The 13,676-nt window shown below is 39.5% G+C and overlaps 1 protein-coding gene across 4 annotated transcripts in view; it reads left to right on the top strand.

Moving 5' to 3' along the window:
• The window catches only part of ANKS1B (ankyrin repeat and sterile alpha motif domain containing 1B), a 693,028-nt gene that overhangs the window by 54,617 nt on the left and 624,735 nt on the right, over positions 1-13,676 (top strand). For all 4 annotated transcript variants that reach the window (XM_087814846.1, XM_087814845.1, XM_087814848.1 and 1 more), the window contains exon 2: positions 12,953-13,033. In XM_087814846.1, coding sequence (XP_087670972.1) covers positions 12,953-13,033 — 81 coding nt within the window. The remainder of the gene's footprint in view (positions 1-12,952; positions 13,034-13,676) is intronic.

Genomic DNA, 13,676 nt, shown 5'->3' with positions numbered 1-13,676 from the left:
TTGGGATTGTAAAATGCTTCCAACTATTTTGTAGGGATGTGAAATGAAGACAAAAATAGCTATATTTATAAAAACCTGGAATTATAGATGTGTTTTGTGTATTGAAGATTTGAGTTAGATGAATTTGGTTTACTTTGAAGTTAAGCAAATACAATAAAGGCTACAGCAAGAGGGTGGAACTCTGGAGCATGTAGGAAATTTAACGTGTTACAGAAAAGAAAGAGCTTATAAAAAGTAATTCAGAGACAATGAATGAAGGGACATTTTTGAAAAATAAACCAGTGATTAAAGCACAATTAGCACAATTATTTCAGAAGACAGGGAAAAATAGAGAAAAATGAGAGGGTAAAAAAAGATGTATATGGTATTTCCACGGGACCTAATATCCTAGTCACAGATATTCTAGAAAGGAAAATGAAGTAGATAGAAGAAACAATAATAAAAACAAAATAAAATAACATTTCCCTGAGGTGAAGACAAATTTAAACCTTTCCATTGAAAATGCAGAGACGGTGGTAACCAAAACTATGGAGGGGGAAAGAAATCTGCGGTTAGATAAGTCCCAGGGGAATTTCTGAGTGCTATGGACAAGGACCATATTAGAAGATTCTAGACTGAAAAGGCAGGTGCTGTCCAAAAGGAGAGAGAATCAAACAGACATCGGTCCTGTCTCCGTGGATTCCAGACGATAGTGGAGCAGCGTTTTCAGAGTTCCAAGGGGGGAAAATATGTCCACTCTGTTACATACCTTCAGTTTATCGATGGGTAGCTATTTCTTGTGGTACCAAGACAAATATTTCCTCAAGGAAGTTCTCTGGCCAAATGAAGTTGAATCAGAATTAATATCTCAAGTAAAGGAAAGATTAATATCACTGAAATGACCGAAAATTCATATGCCATGAGGTATAAATGCAAAACAATTGTTTTTTTTCCAATTTCGACTACCACTGTTCTATGGAAATTCCCTTTCTCACTGAATAGCACGCTTTGTAACGACATCTGAATCTAATTCCATAATTTTAATTTTCTGTTATTCAGTCACATTTTAGCTATTAAGGCTTATTCCTGCTCCTTTTGTTTTAATAAACCCACATAAATAAATGTAAAACACAGTGACTTTTCTGTCATTACTTCTATGTAGCCAAAATCCAAACCAAGAAATAGAATATTGCTAATACTCCAGAAACCCTAGTTGTGCCTTGTTACTATTACCCCCCCCCCAAGGTATTGATTGTCTTGACTTTTAACAGAATAAATTAGTTTTCCTCCTTTTGAACATATTCAGATGGATCATACTGTATGTATTTTTTGTATATCACTTCTTTTGTTCAACTTTATGTTTGTAAAACTTAATCATTTTAGTAGAGAAACAGTTTGTTCCTTTCCATTTCTGCATAATCTTCTTTGTAACTATACAACATTTTATTTTTTCTGCTATTGATGGACAGTTTTTGGCAATTATGAATAGTGCATTTCTTGCTTGTACATGTTTTTTGGTAAACCTAGGTAAAAATTCCTGAATTCCTGGTCATAGGGTATGCATATGATTCAATACACATGTTTTAATAAACAGTACAAAATAACTTTTCAATGTTTTTACCAATTTACATTTCCACTCACAGTGTATGAGATTTCTGGTTGCTTCATTTCCTTGCCAACACTTGGTATTGTCTTTTTTCATTTTAGTCATTCTGGTGGATATGTAGTAGTATATCATTGTGCTATTAATTTACACTTTTCTTGATGACTACTGAGGTAGAGCAGCTATGTATGTGTGCTTGTGTGTGTGTACATATACATATGTATTTGTTATATAACTGTTCTCTTTTTATGAAATGCCTGTTCAGACATTTACCCATTTTATATTGGGTTGTATGTCTTAAATTTTTAAAAAAATTGATTTCTAGGAGCTCTTCATGTGTTCTGGTTACACGTGCCTTGTCAGACACACACACACACACTCACACACACTCACACACACACACACACACTCACACACACTCACACACACACACACACACACACACACACACACACACACACAATCTTCTCTTACTCTATGGTTTGTTCTTTTATTGTCTTAATGGTGTCTATTGATGAAAAACAGTTCTTTTGCTGTTGTCCAATTGATCAGATTTTTTTTATTGATGCTTTTATATGTTAAATTTTTGTCTACCTGAAAGTCATGAATATATTATGTTATGTTTTCATCTAAAAGTTTTATTGTTTTATCTTTCATATTTATATCTATAATCCACCTAGAATTTAGTTTTATATATGGCTCAAGGCAGGGGTTGAGATTCATTTTTTTCATGTGGGTATCAGGTTGACTCTGCATCGTTTAATACAAAGACCATCCTTGCCCCATTGTACTTCTGTGCCACCTTTGCCATAACTCAAGGGGCCGTGTAGATTGGGGTCTATTTCTGGGCTCTATTCTGTTCCATTGATCTATTTATGTACCCTTGTGTCAGTATCTCACTGTCTGAACTATGTTGTTTCACACCGAGCCTTGATAATATGGTAGCTTAAGTCTTCCAGCTTTGCTGGTCCTGTTCATTTGAAAACTTCATTCAAAATTAGATTCTCCCTTTTCATAAGCAGCTTGGTGTGGCGGGTAATAGGCAGAGCAGTCAAACACGCTCATTCCCGGGCCTTCCCATTTTCTCTGCTCCTGACGCCCTCGGCTTTGAAGGGAGGAGGGCAGAGGGCAGAAAGCGATGTCTTTTTATACAATGCGATAGCCCTGGGCAAGGTTTCTGGCCCTTTTCTTCCAAATCCTAACCTGGTTTGTCAACAGCCTCCCACAGATAGAAGCTGTCACACCCAGCAGGTGGCCTCAGGCTGTATCCCTCCTGCTGCCCTGGTTGACGGCCAGCCTGTGGATCCCAATCTCATCTACCACTTATGCTGCCCCAATTCGGGTTCCCTGGGTCTGGAAAGAATCCGTATTCCATACTTTTAGAAAATATATTTTCCGACAAGGAACAGTTTGTCATTTGAGTCTAATGTTTCCCCATCGCTTCTTCCACTCCCACCCTGCCTCAACCGGGAAGCTCTGATGTAGGTCAGCAAAAGAGTATCTAACCATGGAAGAACTTGTCAGTTCTTTCCTGGAGACACTCCCCATCTTGGTCCCCTTTTCCCCAGGGCTTTGGGGAGGGAAACCAGTTGAGGGTTTTTCCTCTATCCCTGTGGGACGGGAGGAGAGCAGGTAGTCTCTTTACAAAGACTGAATTCCTTGAAATGGGAGCACATCAAGCCCCTAATTCTTCTCTCATCTCTCTCAAAGTTAAAGATCCCTGGAAGCTCTGGGGTGGGAGAATTTATTCCAATACCTACGCCTTTCATGAATGTGGCTGACTTTGTTATAATCCTTGTGACTTTTGGTCGCCTCAAGACAGTAAAAGATATTAGTCATATCTCATATAATTCTGCTAAATATATAAGAAACCATGATGAGCAATGAAACTAGTAAAACCTAAATCATTTTTGAAAATATGTCTGTAACATATAACACTAATATTGAGAAATGTGTCCGAAATAAAAGTGCCCTGATAAAGCAAAATCATAATAACATAGCATTAAAGTTCCACACTATGATCAAGCCTTTGGGGTGAAAGTGAGAAAAGAAAGATGCAAGTTATACTTTGTTAAGGATGTACATAGTTACAATTTAATTTTTTACCTCAAAAAAATAGAGGCTTAATGTATTTGCAAAACGTAATAGAAATAAAATGTTAAAGAAATATAATTAGAGAGGAATAAAGAAATGAAGAAAGCTTAATCATGAAAACAAAACAGATAAAGACAAAAAGAAAAAAAAGAACAGGAAATGTAATAAAGACACTACATAAAATCAGGAATAATACAACTGTGAACACATTAAAAGATAAAGTTTTTTAGGTTATAAAACAAAAAGTGCCATCTGCAGCTATGGCTGTTTTCAAGAGATAGAGCCAAGATAAAATGACAGACCAGAAGAAAAAATTGATAGAATGATGCCGGTTAAATGTAAATGTAATAAGAGAAAGCCGAGGTAGCAATATAAATAACAGACAAAATATAGCCCGGCCAGGCGTGGCTCAGCGGTTGAGCGTCAACCTAGGATCCAGGCGATCGGGGTTTGATTCCCTGTCAGGGCACATGCCCGGGTTGTGGGCTCGATCAATGACTCTCTCATCATTGATGTTTCTCTATCTCCATCTCCCTTCCTCTCTCTGAAATCAATAAAGATATGTTTTAAAAATAAATAAATAACAGACAAAATATAATTAAAGATGAGGAGCATTATATGGAATTAGCTGAATTTTTCACAGTAATAAAATATGAAATCCTCACAGATGATGGATTTTGCTTAACGTAACAAAACTCATGAAGAACATTTAGAAATACAAAGAAAATTTGGTAATAGTTCAATCACAATGATATACAGAATTTGATGATGAAGTAGACAAACTAAATACTGTAGGTGGTATTATTGGGGGGGGGGACAAACTTTCCTCTACCATCAAGGTTCTTCCCCCCCCGTAATTTAATTTAATTTTTTCATCACTATTTATCCCCCATACCCTCTTTCAGTCGTCAAGGTTCTTATGGCTGGTCTGATCATCAAATAGACATGAGTAGATCAGCAAGAGAAAATAGCCAAATTCAATACACATGTGTATGGGAACCCCACCTCCATGAGAGAGTCACAGACCCACATGCACCAGAGGTCAGAGATAGAAAGGGAACTTGGGTACGTAAGACAAGCTAGGGATGAGGTAAGGTGCCTTGGGGGCTTCAAAGGGTCATTGCAGGACATTAAGAAGAGCAAATGCTTAGTACAGAGCAACTTGTCCTGCCCTGTAGACAGGCCAAAAGAGGTTATCTCTAATAATTGCTTATTTGGGGCAAGGCCTTTAATTCTAGTTCTTCTAGGTAGTTAAGAGAGAGGCAAAAGTTTCTCTTGAGCCTGCAGCTAAAGTTGCCTTTAGCTCAAAACAATCTGCATACCACAGGGCACATCTTGGGGTGACTACTTCTGAACTCTCACAGTATGAATTATGCAATTAATAAGCTTGAAAAATACACAGCTCACCTTTGAAAACAGAAAATACACTTTTCAGTGCTTATGTAATATAAGAAAACTACATACTCGTTTTCAAAGTAAGTCTAAAGAAATTACTTGAAGTTAAACAGTTGTTCTCTAAGTATAATATAGTACAACTAGAAATGAATCATTAAGAGACAATGAATCTAAACACTTACAAATTGAAACACAAGCACTAATTTTTAGAGTGAAAAGGAGATAAAAACAGAATAACAGATTATGTATATAACAATTGAAATGAAAATATGACTGGTCGAAACTTAAGTGATGTGGACAAGAATCATGCTCAGTAGAAATGTCATAGCTTGTAATGCTCTTACTTTTAAATAAGAAAGAATAAAATGAGTTAAGCATTCAACTTGAAGAGCTAGAAAAAGAATATAATATAATAAATGGTCAAGTGATTGCATTTTCATAGTTAAGAACAGAAAGCAATGAATTAGAAGGTGAACAAACAGATGAATAAATAGAACATCCAACAGATGTTTGATAAAAATAAAGTTAACTGAATCTTTGATTATGACAATAAAATAGAGCCACTTAGGCAAACCAAGAAGAGAAAAATCATATGAAACATTGTGATTATGGATGAAAACGGTGATAGAATTGCAAATAAAAGAGAACAATAATAATAAAACATGTACGTTTTTATTTAATAAATTAGAAATGTAGATGGAAGTAATTGACTTCCTAGAAAAATGTAAATCACAGAATTGGTGCAAGACAAAAGTGACTGTAGTGACAGAGCAGTAATCATAGACAAAAATAAAAACGGAGGCTTTAGGGGCTTACTGCACAGAAGTGCTAGTCCTAGATGACTTTACATGCTTGACACTGTCTGCGGTAGCTGACTTATTCTGGAGATTAGAAAAAGGCATAAAACCCTTCAGTTTACATACTCTGATACTAACACTGAAATAAAAGAGGAAAGGAAACCGGAGACCAATTTTACATACGCATATGGAGGCAAAACTCCAAATTAAAATAGCAATCCAGGGTCACATTAAAAAATACGCACCGCAGGTAGACAGAGTTACTCCCAGGAGCGTAAAGATGGTCCCCATCGGGAATTAAATACATGGATGCATACGATCATCCTGAATGGCGTCCTCAATACATTTAACAAGCCCAAGCGCATTCGGATTGCCCTTCCCGCAGAAATGCGACCCTCCGTGTCGGGCCCTGTGCCCGCACTTCGCACGGACTGTCTGATCTTCGTAGCAGTCCCGCGAAGGAGCCCTTGCTGGTACGTTCACTTTATAGGCCGGGAAACTAGGCTCAGGTGTAATTTCCCCAAGGTCGCGCTGTCAGAGGTGGAGCCAGCATTTGAACTTGGGCAGCTTGAACCCTGCCTGTGCTTAGTCACCGTGCTGTTCTGCCTGTTTTCATTCATTACCGAAGGAATGAAAGATTACGTAATACGGTGAAAAGGTAAGGGGCCCGTGAGAATCCAGCCAGCCGGCTAACGTCGTAGCGAATGCTGAGCGACCCCTACCAGGCGCGTCATCAAGTTCATCAGGACAAGAATGACCCCCTCGGTACCTTAGTGGCCCTACCAAGGCAGGTGTGAAGGAAAAACCCCAGGATGAGGTCAGGGGTGAGCAGCTTCAGTCCATCTGCAGCCCGATGCCCAGTTGCCACGCGGCGGGGCATATTCACAGGTGCCGGGGTGGGAACGCGACTGTCTTCGGGACACCATTGTTCTGCCTACTGCGGTACCCTCGGAAATACCATTCCCTAGGAAACGAGCATGGGATAAGAACAGTTGCCACCAAAATCAGTGTTTGCATAATGAGAGATTCATCTGCTCGCCTCTTGGTTTATTTTTCAGGAATTATAGCCAGGTGGAGGAGAGAAGATGAGGGCTGGGAGGAATATGTTTTAGCACGAGTGACAGTTGAAACTGGGTTGAGATTAGATGCGCTAGTTTCCCTCCCTCCCTCCCTCCCTCCCTCCCTCCCTCCCTCCCTCCCTCCCTCCCTCCCTCCTTTCCTTCCTTCCCCCAAGGATATTTTTTCCATTGCTTTTCAGAGAGAGTGGAAGGGAGAAAGAGAGAGAGAGACATCGATCGGTTGCTTCCCACATGAACCCCAACCAGGGCCGGGGATTGAGCCTGCAAATGAGGTACGTGCCCTTGACCGGAATCGAACCCAGGACACTTCAGTCCACTGGCCAGCGCTCTAACCACTGAGCAAACAGACCAGGGCTCATGTTTTCTTAACTCCTTGGTTCTCTGTACAGTTATAAATTTCTTCTCATATTTTAAAATTCTGTCTTGGGGCCCAGACCACATATATGGTAGCGAGATTGTAGGTTGTGTGATTATAACTCAAGGAGTCATTTCACAGTTAGCCAGTCCTGATTTGTTGTGTGGATACATGTTGCTGAGAGTTGCATCAAGCAATTCGAGGTGCATATTTTTCATTAGAAAATGTGTGGTTAGTATAACTTTGGCAGTGGTGCTCCTTAATGTGCTCACTTATGTCAAATTGCGCATTTACAGTCTCTGATGTGACTATTTATTAAGTCTATTATATATATTTTCCTCAAAATGTAAGAAATCCTGTTACATTTGTTAAATTTTCTGTGACTCAATCAAATGGACACTTATTTACTAAAGACTAACATTTTCAGTTATTTTTAGAAAGTTTTTAAAATGATCAGAGTTAACCTTAAGTTTTCTCTTTTCCCTGGAAATAATTACATAGGACCTGCCTTGTGCTGTGCAGTGGAGTAGCCGCTGTCCACATGAGGCTAAAGTGCACTTGAAACATGGCAGCCTTATTGCCACGTGTGTAATAAAGTGGAAAATTGACACTGGTTTTGAAAACAGTACAAAAGGGAATGTAGAAACACCTCAATAATTTTTATATTGATTATGTGTTGAAATGATATTTTGGATATACCAGGTTAAATAAGACATACTAAAATGAATGTCCCTCTTTCTTTTTACCTTTTTAATGTGGCCAATAGAAATTTACATTGAAATATATGGCTTGCATTATTCTAGGCCCATTTGACCCATATGAGACACTTTTTACCATCGCTACAGAAGATGAAGACCTGTGTTTATAGAACAGAAAGAGTTTGTCCACCCGGTGCTAGTAGTGACACTAGACACCGAGAATTACAGTGGAGAAATACTTGCTATTTTTTTATGAACGGCACCATCCAGGACAATGAGAAGCTAATGCTCAAAAGCTCAACTCCCCAATGGCCTATAGGTTACAGATTATATAGGGAAAAATCACAAGACACTGTAGGTTAAGGGTTCAGGGTCATGCTGGGAGCTGATTGGTGGGAGGTGAGGGTAATGAATCGTTTCTTCAGGTCTTGAGGACAGTTCTGAGCTCCTTTCCAGTGTCCCTCTGTCCAGTCTCATGGGAAAGTAGCCAGGGGGTCGTTCTATCGTATGGCGCAGGAGGCGAAACATAACTTAGGTCAAAATGTTATCTTTAACCTGCTAGAGGTCCTGACCTTGTGACCATTAATCAGGTCAGGGCTACTGTTTTCTGCTGCCTTGTGGGTTACTTATTATTGGGGAAAGGCTAAGTCTCTGAGGGTCATATATATGGAGAGAGAGAGAGAGAAAGAGAGAGAGGATATTTAGAGCTAGGATGTAAAGCTAAATTTAATCAAAGTCATAAGGACCCCCTTGAGTACTTACAGTACTCAGTAGCCTGTGCACATCTGTCCAGTTCTTGAAAACATGGCCATTAACTATTAAGATACAAATAGAAAAGAATAGGGACTTTGTTTTGCATTGCTTGAAATTATCTGATTAGTCAGAAGACCATTCCTACATACTCTGACCCTGCCTGCGGCACTCGATGCACCTTCCATAGGAGTTTCCATATCTGGAGCCCTGGAGTGACCCCAGGTGTCCAGAGTCAGATGAAAGTCAAGAAGAGCTGAAACACTCAGATGTTGCTCCTGATGGGTATTTCCCATAGGTTGGTAGAGGGCATAAAGTGATCAATTTGTGGAGTAGCTGTGTCTAAATCTTACTTGCTATACATATGAATATTGGCCCAAGAAACTAGGTTTATAATTTATTTAGGAATAATCTTTTTTAATATGTAAAAACTCAGAGAATAAAACATGCTGACTAATGAATATCTTGGTTATTTGAAAGTTCTGTGGAAGACCTATTTTGCTTATATTTGCTCTAAAACTTACTAATCCAATATGTTACATTAGTACAAATACTATAACAAAGGAAATTGAATCTTTGGTCATTGGGGATCTTCGATTATCTCAGAGCATTCAATCTGGGCAAGAATTCTCACATACAGAATTTAAAAATATTGACAAGTAGGTGTAGGAGTTGAGATCGAGTGTATGTTAAAATAAGACCATAGGTCTATAAATTGCCTTTTTTGGGGAATAAATATGTAATTAAGTATTTTCAACTTTTTTGAGAAATCCTTTCAAGGTACTTAGAACTCTTGCATTTTATAGAACAGCTTTAAGTTAATACAGGCCCTCTTTTTAGGTTTGAGGATTATCAAAGAGAAACAAGAGGAGAGCAGTGTGAAAAGCTGGAATGAAAGTAGAGTGTTAGCTCACAGATTGAGCTTCTAAACATCAAGGTTTATTTAAATTAAGCTTTTAATTGGAAGGCTTGGGTCTGGCTTATTTATAGTGTTTAAAAATGTGTGTGGATGTTCTATGAATATGTGGGTATGTGCCTAGCAGCTCTGTTAATAGGTATAGTCAAATATATTTATATATATGCTAAATTTCTATTCTAAACTTCCTTGTTTAAAAAAAGGTCTATCTGCTTCCATTCTGTTTCGGAAAGGAGACATACATTGGAGATTTTTTTCATGCTGTTATAATTAATTCCTTCTTTTTCTGATAATGGGGAACTGAAATGGTTTAGGTAAATGAAATCTATCGACCCTGAGCCTATTTTAGTTATGAATATCAGTTTCTTTCCTCACTAAATATTTATAAGGTCTAATAACATGCAGGAAATTTAAAAAAATAATTTGAGTTAATTTACAATATTTTCTCATTTCTTTTCTGTCCTGTGCCAGAGGTAAGTGCAGTGAAGGCCTGGGGAGGGGATGGGAGCAGGATGGAGGGGGCCAATCGGGGGGAAAAAAGGGGATATCTGTAATATTTTCAACAATAAAGATAAATTAAAAAAAAAAAGGCAACTTGGCTCTCCCACAGGACACCACTGCTCTAGTGGAGATGTCTCCTCGTGCTCGCGCTTCCCTTACGGCCGGCGCCTTAGTTATTCTTTCTCTCTCACCCTGTCGTGTGGATGCCGTTCCCCAGAGGTCTTATGTAGACGACCTGTGTGAATCTTCCCCTCTCCTTTATCCCCACTGCAGCTCCGGCAGCTCCGATTTCCCTCTTTCTCCCCGAGGCCCCCAGTCTGTCCAGTTTCCCTTGCAGCCGCCCCCAGAGCGCTCACCCCAACACTGGCCTGACGCGTGGGAAGCATCTTAATACCTTCGCCATAACCCCCCAGGTCCAGGTTGCCTACAATCAAGACTAAGCCTCTCGCCCTGTTATAAGGCTCTTCACAACCTGGAGCAAACCATGCTTTTCTCCCCTTGGGTTTTATTGTCTCTTGGTTTTTCCTCAAAGAATTACATGGTAATTTTGACAGTTCACACAATCGAGAGGTGAATATGTATTTTTGGCATTCATTTTTCTATGTGAATGCAAATCTTTTCCATCTGTATAAGAATAGTATCTGTTTTTTTAGCTGTGTGCATGTAAATGAGTTAAGACATGTATGTAAAACATTTAGGATATTTACACACACAGCATTCTGTGATTTGCTTTTTGTTTTTTTTTAACCTTACCTGAGGATATTTTCCCCATTGCTTTTTCAGAGAGAGAGAGACAGAGAGAGAGAGAGAGAGAGAATCATCGATGTGAGAGAGACACATTGACCAGTTGCCTCCTGCACTTGCCCCATCCAGGGCCTGGGATTGAGCCTGCAGCTGAGGCACGTGCCTTTGGCTGGAATTGAACCTGGGACCCTTCAGTTTACAGGCTGACGCTCCAATCACTGAGCCAAACCAGCTAGGTCCTCACCCAAGAATATGTTTCAAAGAGAGGAAGAGGGAGAGAGAGAGAGAGAAACAGAGATTGATTGATATGAGAGAGAAACCTTGATTGGTTGCCTCCTGTCTGTGCCCTGACCAGGAATGGAACCCGCAACCTTTTGGTGGGTGGGATGACACTCCAACTAACAGCCACCCAGCCAGGGCTATGATTCATTTTAAAGTTCATTTTGGTATATGGTATGGTGAGGTATGGATCGAGACTCTTTTTATTTAGCTTGCCTAAGGGTATTGATTCATTTGTTCCAGAACAAATTTTTGATAATTAACTTCTTTAATGAATTGCCATTGCACCTTTGTCAAAGATCAGTTGCATATATGTGAAGGTCTAAATTGACTGTTCCTTCATTCCGTTCTGTCGATCTGTCTTTACTCCAATACCATATTACCCGTCTTGTTTACTAGAGCTTTATAAAATCAGGTACTGTTCATTCACAACAACATGGATGGACCTACGGGGCATTATGCTAAGAAAATAAGTCAGACAGAGAAAGATAAATACCATATGATTTCACTTGTATGTGGAATCTAATGAACAAAATAAATGAATAAACAAAACAGAAACAGACTCAGATACAAAGAACAAATTGAGGGTTGCCAGATGGGAGGGTGGGGTGTGTGTGAAAAAGTTGGAGGGATTAAGAAGCTACAAAATAGTCACAGGGATATAAAGTACAGCATAGGGAATATACTCAATAATATTGTAATAGCTACGTACGGTGCCAGGTGGGCACTAGAACTGTCAGGGAGATCACTTCATAAACTATGTAATTGTCTAACCACTATGAGGTACATCTGAAACAAATACAAAATAGTATTGAATGTCAACTGTAATTGAAAAATAAAGAAAACATTTATCCTTTTAATTAACTTTTGAATAAGTGCATTCCATTCATTTTTATTGGCCCACCTTAGATTAAGTCAGTTATGACCTCTCATTCGGAATAGCTATTTCTTTCTTCTCTGAGAAGCCCCTGTGCTCTCTGGTCCTTCAGTTATCTGACTACTTTGTAATTGTTAGTTTATGTGTCCCTCTTCTCCATTAGACTTGAATTATGATTCTGTACTCTCAGTGCCTGGCTTAATATGTGACATGCACAATTGGGGTGCAATAAATATTGTGTGAATACATGAATTAGCTGGTCATTAGATGTTAGTTTTGATGTCTTAAATATCATCATGAACGTTAGATAAAGTCATCTTTTGGTCTACTTTTGGAAAAGTGTCTCTCGATGCCTTATTTATTTAAAAGCTAAACATAGTTTCTGTAATTTTAGTGATCAAGAATACAATGGACTCTTTTCTATATTCTGTGTTATGTCTAGGATTCTTCCCATAATGCAAAAATAATCCTAAAAGCTACATAAATCAGTGCCATCTTAGAATGAGCGTGTTAAAAGGGAAGAGGCAGGTGTCATAAATCTTTAGTCTTTAGTCTATAATATAGTGGCCGAATGTAAATTGCTTCCAATATTTGAGTAATGATATATAGTAACAGGGAAATGTTGGATCCGGGTTTTCATGTATGGCAGTGGGCCTGCGTTTGCTAATAATGTCTGCAGGTAGTTATATTCCCTAATCATTTCCTTGCATCAAATAAATGAAGTTATTGCTCCGAGGGGGGTGTATGGAAGGTGGCGATCATTTTTCATATGACTGGAATTTTCACATGTGACAGGTTGCTGGCTGCGGGACCGCCGGGCTGCTTTTTGTTTTCTACTGCACGATTCCGCCTGACCGTTAACTCTGCGCTGTGCTCTGTTTGCAGCATCTGGCGAGGCCCCAACGTCAACTGCACAGACAGTTCGGGTTACACTGCTCTACACCACGCGGCCTTAAATGGACATAAGTAAGTGCCACTTCTTTGGACGGGAAGCCCTGTGTATGTCGTTACATGCGATGGAGCTAATTATGTCTGGCGATGGCTGTCTCATGTTGCCATGAGTTCCTCTGGGCCGACAGGAATTTGGGGAGCGTCGGATAGCGACACCTGCAGGTTGAACTTGGGAGGAATGTTGCTGAGGGTGATGATGGGCAGAGTGCAGACCAAGAGGATGGCTTTAAGCTAGTCAGATGGCAGAGTGACAGGACATGCCAATCGCGTGGCTTTGGGGAGGCAGTGGGGTAAGACCACCTAATCATACCGCCCTACCTTTTTTTGGTGTCTTCACCTAGCATTATTCATTAGGAGTAAAATCTTTTTATTTTTTCAGATATGTCTTTATTGATTTCAGAGAGAGGAAGGGAGAGGGAGAGGGAGAGATAGAAACATCAATGACGAGAGAGTCATTGATCGGCCGCCTCCTGGACGCCCCCGACTGGGGATCAAGCCCGCAAGCCGGGCATGTGCCCTGACCGGGAATCAAACCTCGATCTCCTGGATCCTAGGTCGATACTCAACCGCTGAGCCACACTGGCTGGGCTAGGAGTAAAATCTTAATCTATTCTTGCTGTTATGAGCCACGGGTGAACCACTTCAAAATCCTTCACAT

This window comes from Miniopterus natalensis, chromosome 2 (assembly GCF_054644295.1).
Source record: "Miniopterus natalensis isolate mMinNat1 chromosome 2, mMinNat1.hap1, whole genome shotgun sequence".
NCBI lineage: Eukaryota > Metazoa > Chordata > Mammalia > Chiroptera > Miniopteridae > Miniopterus > Miniopterus natalensis.
This window is presented reverse-complemented; position numbering and strand designations above follow the sequence as displayed.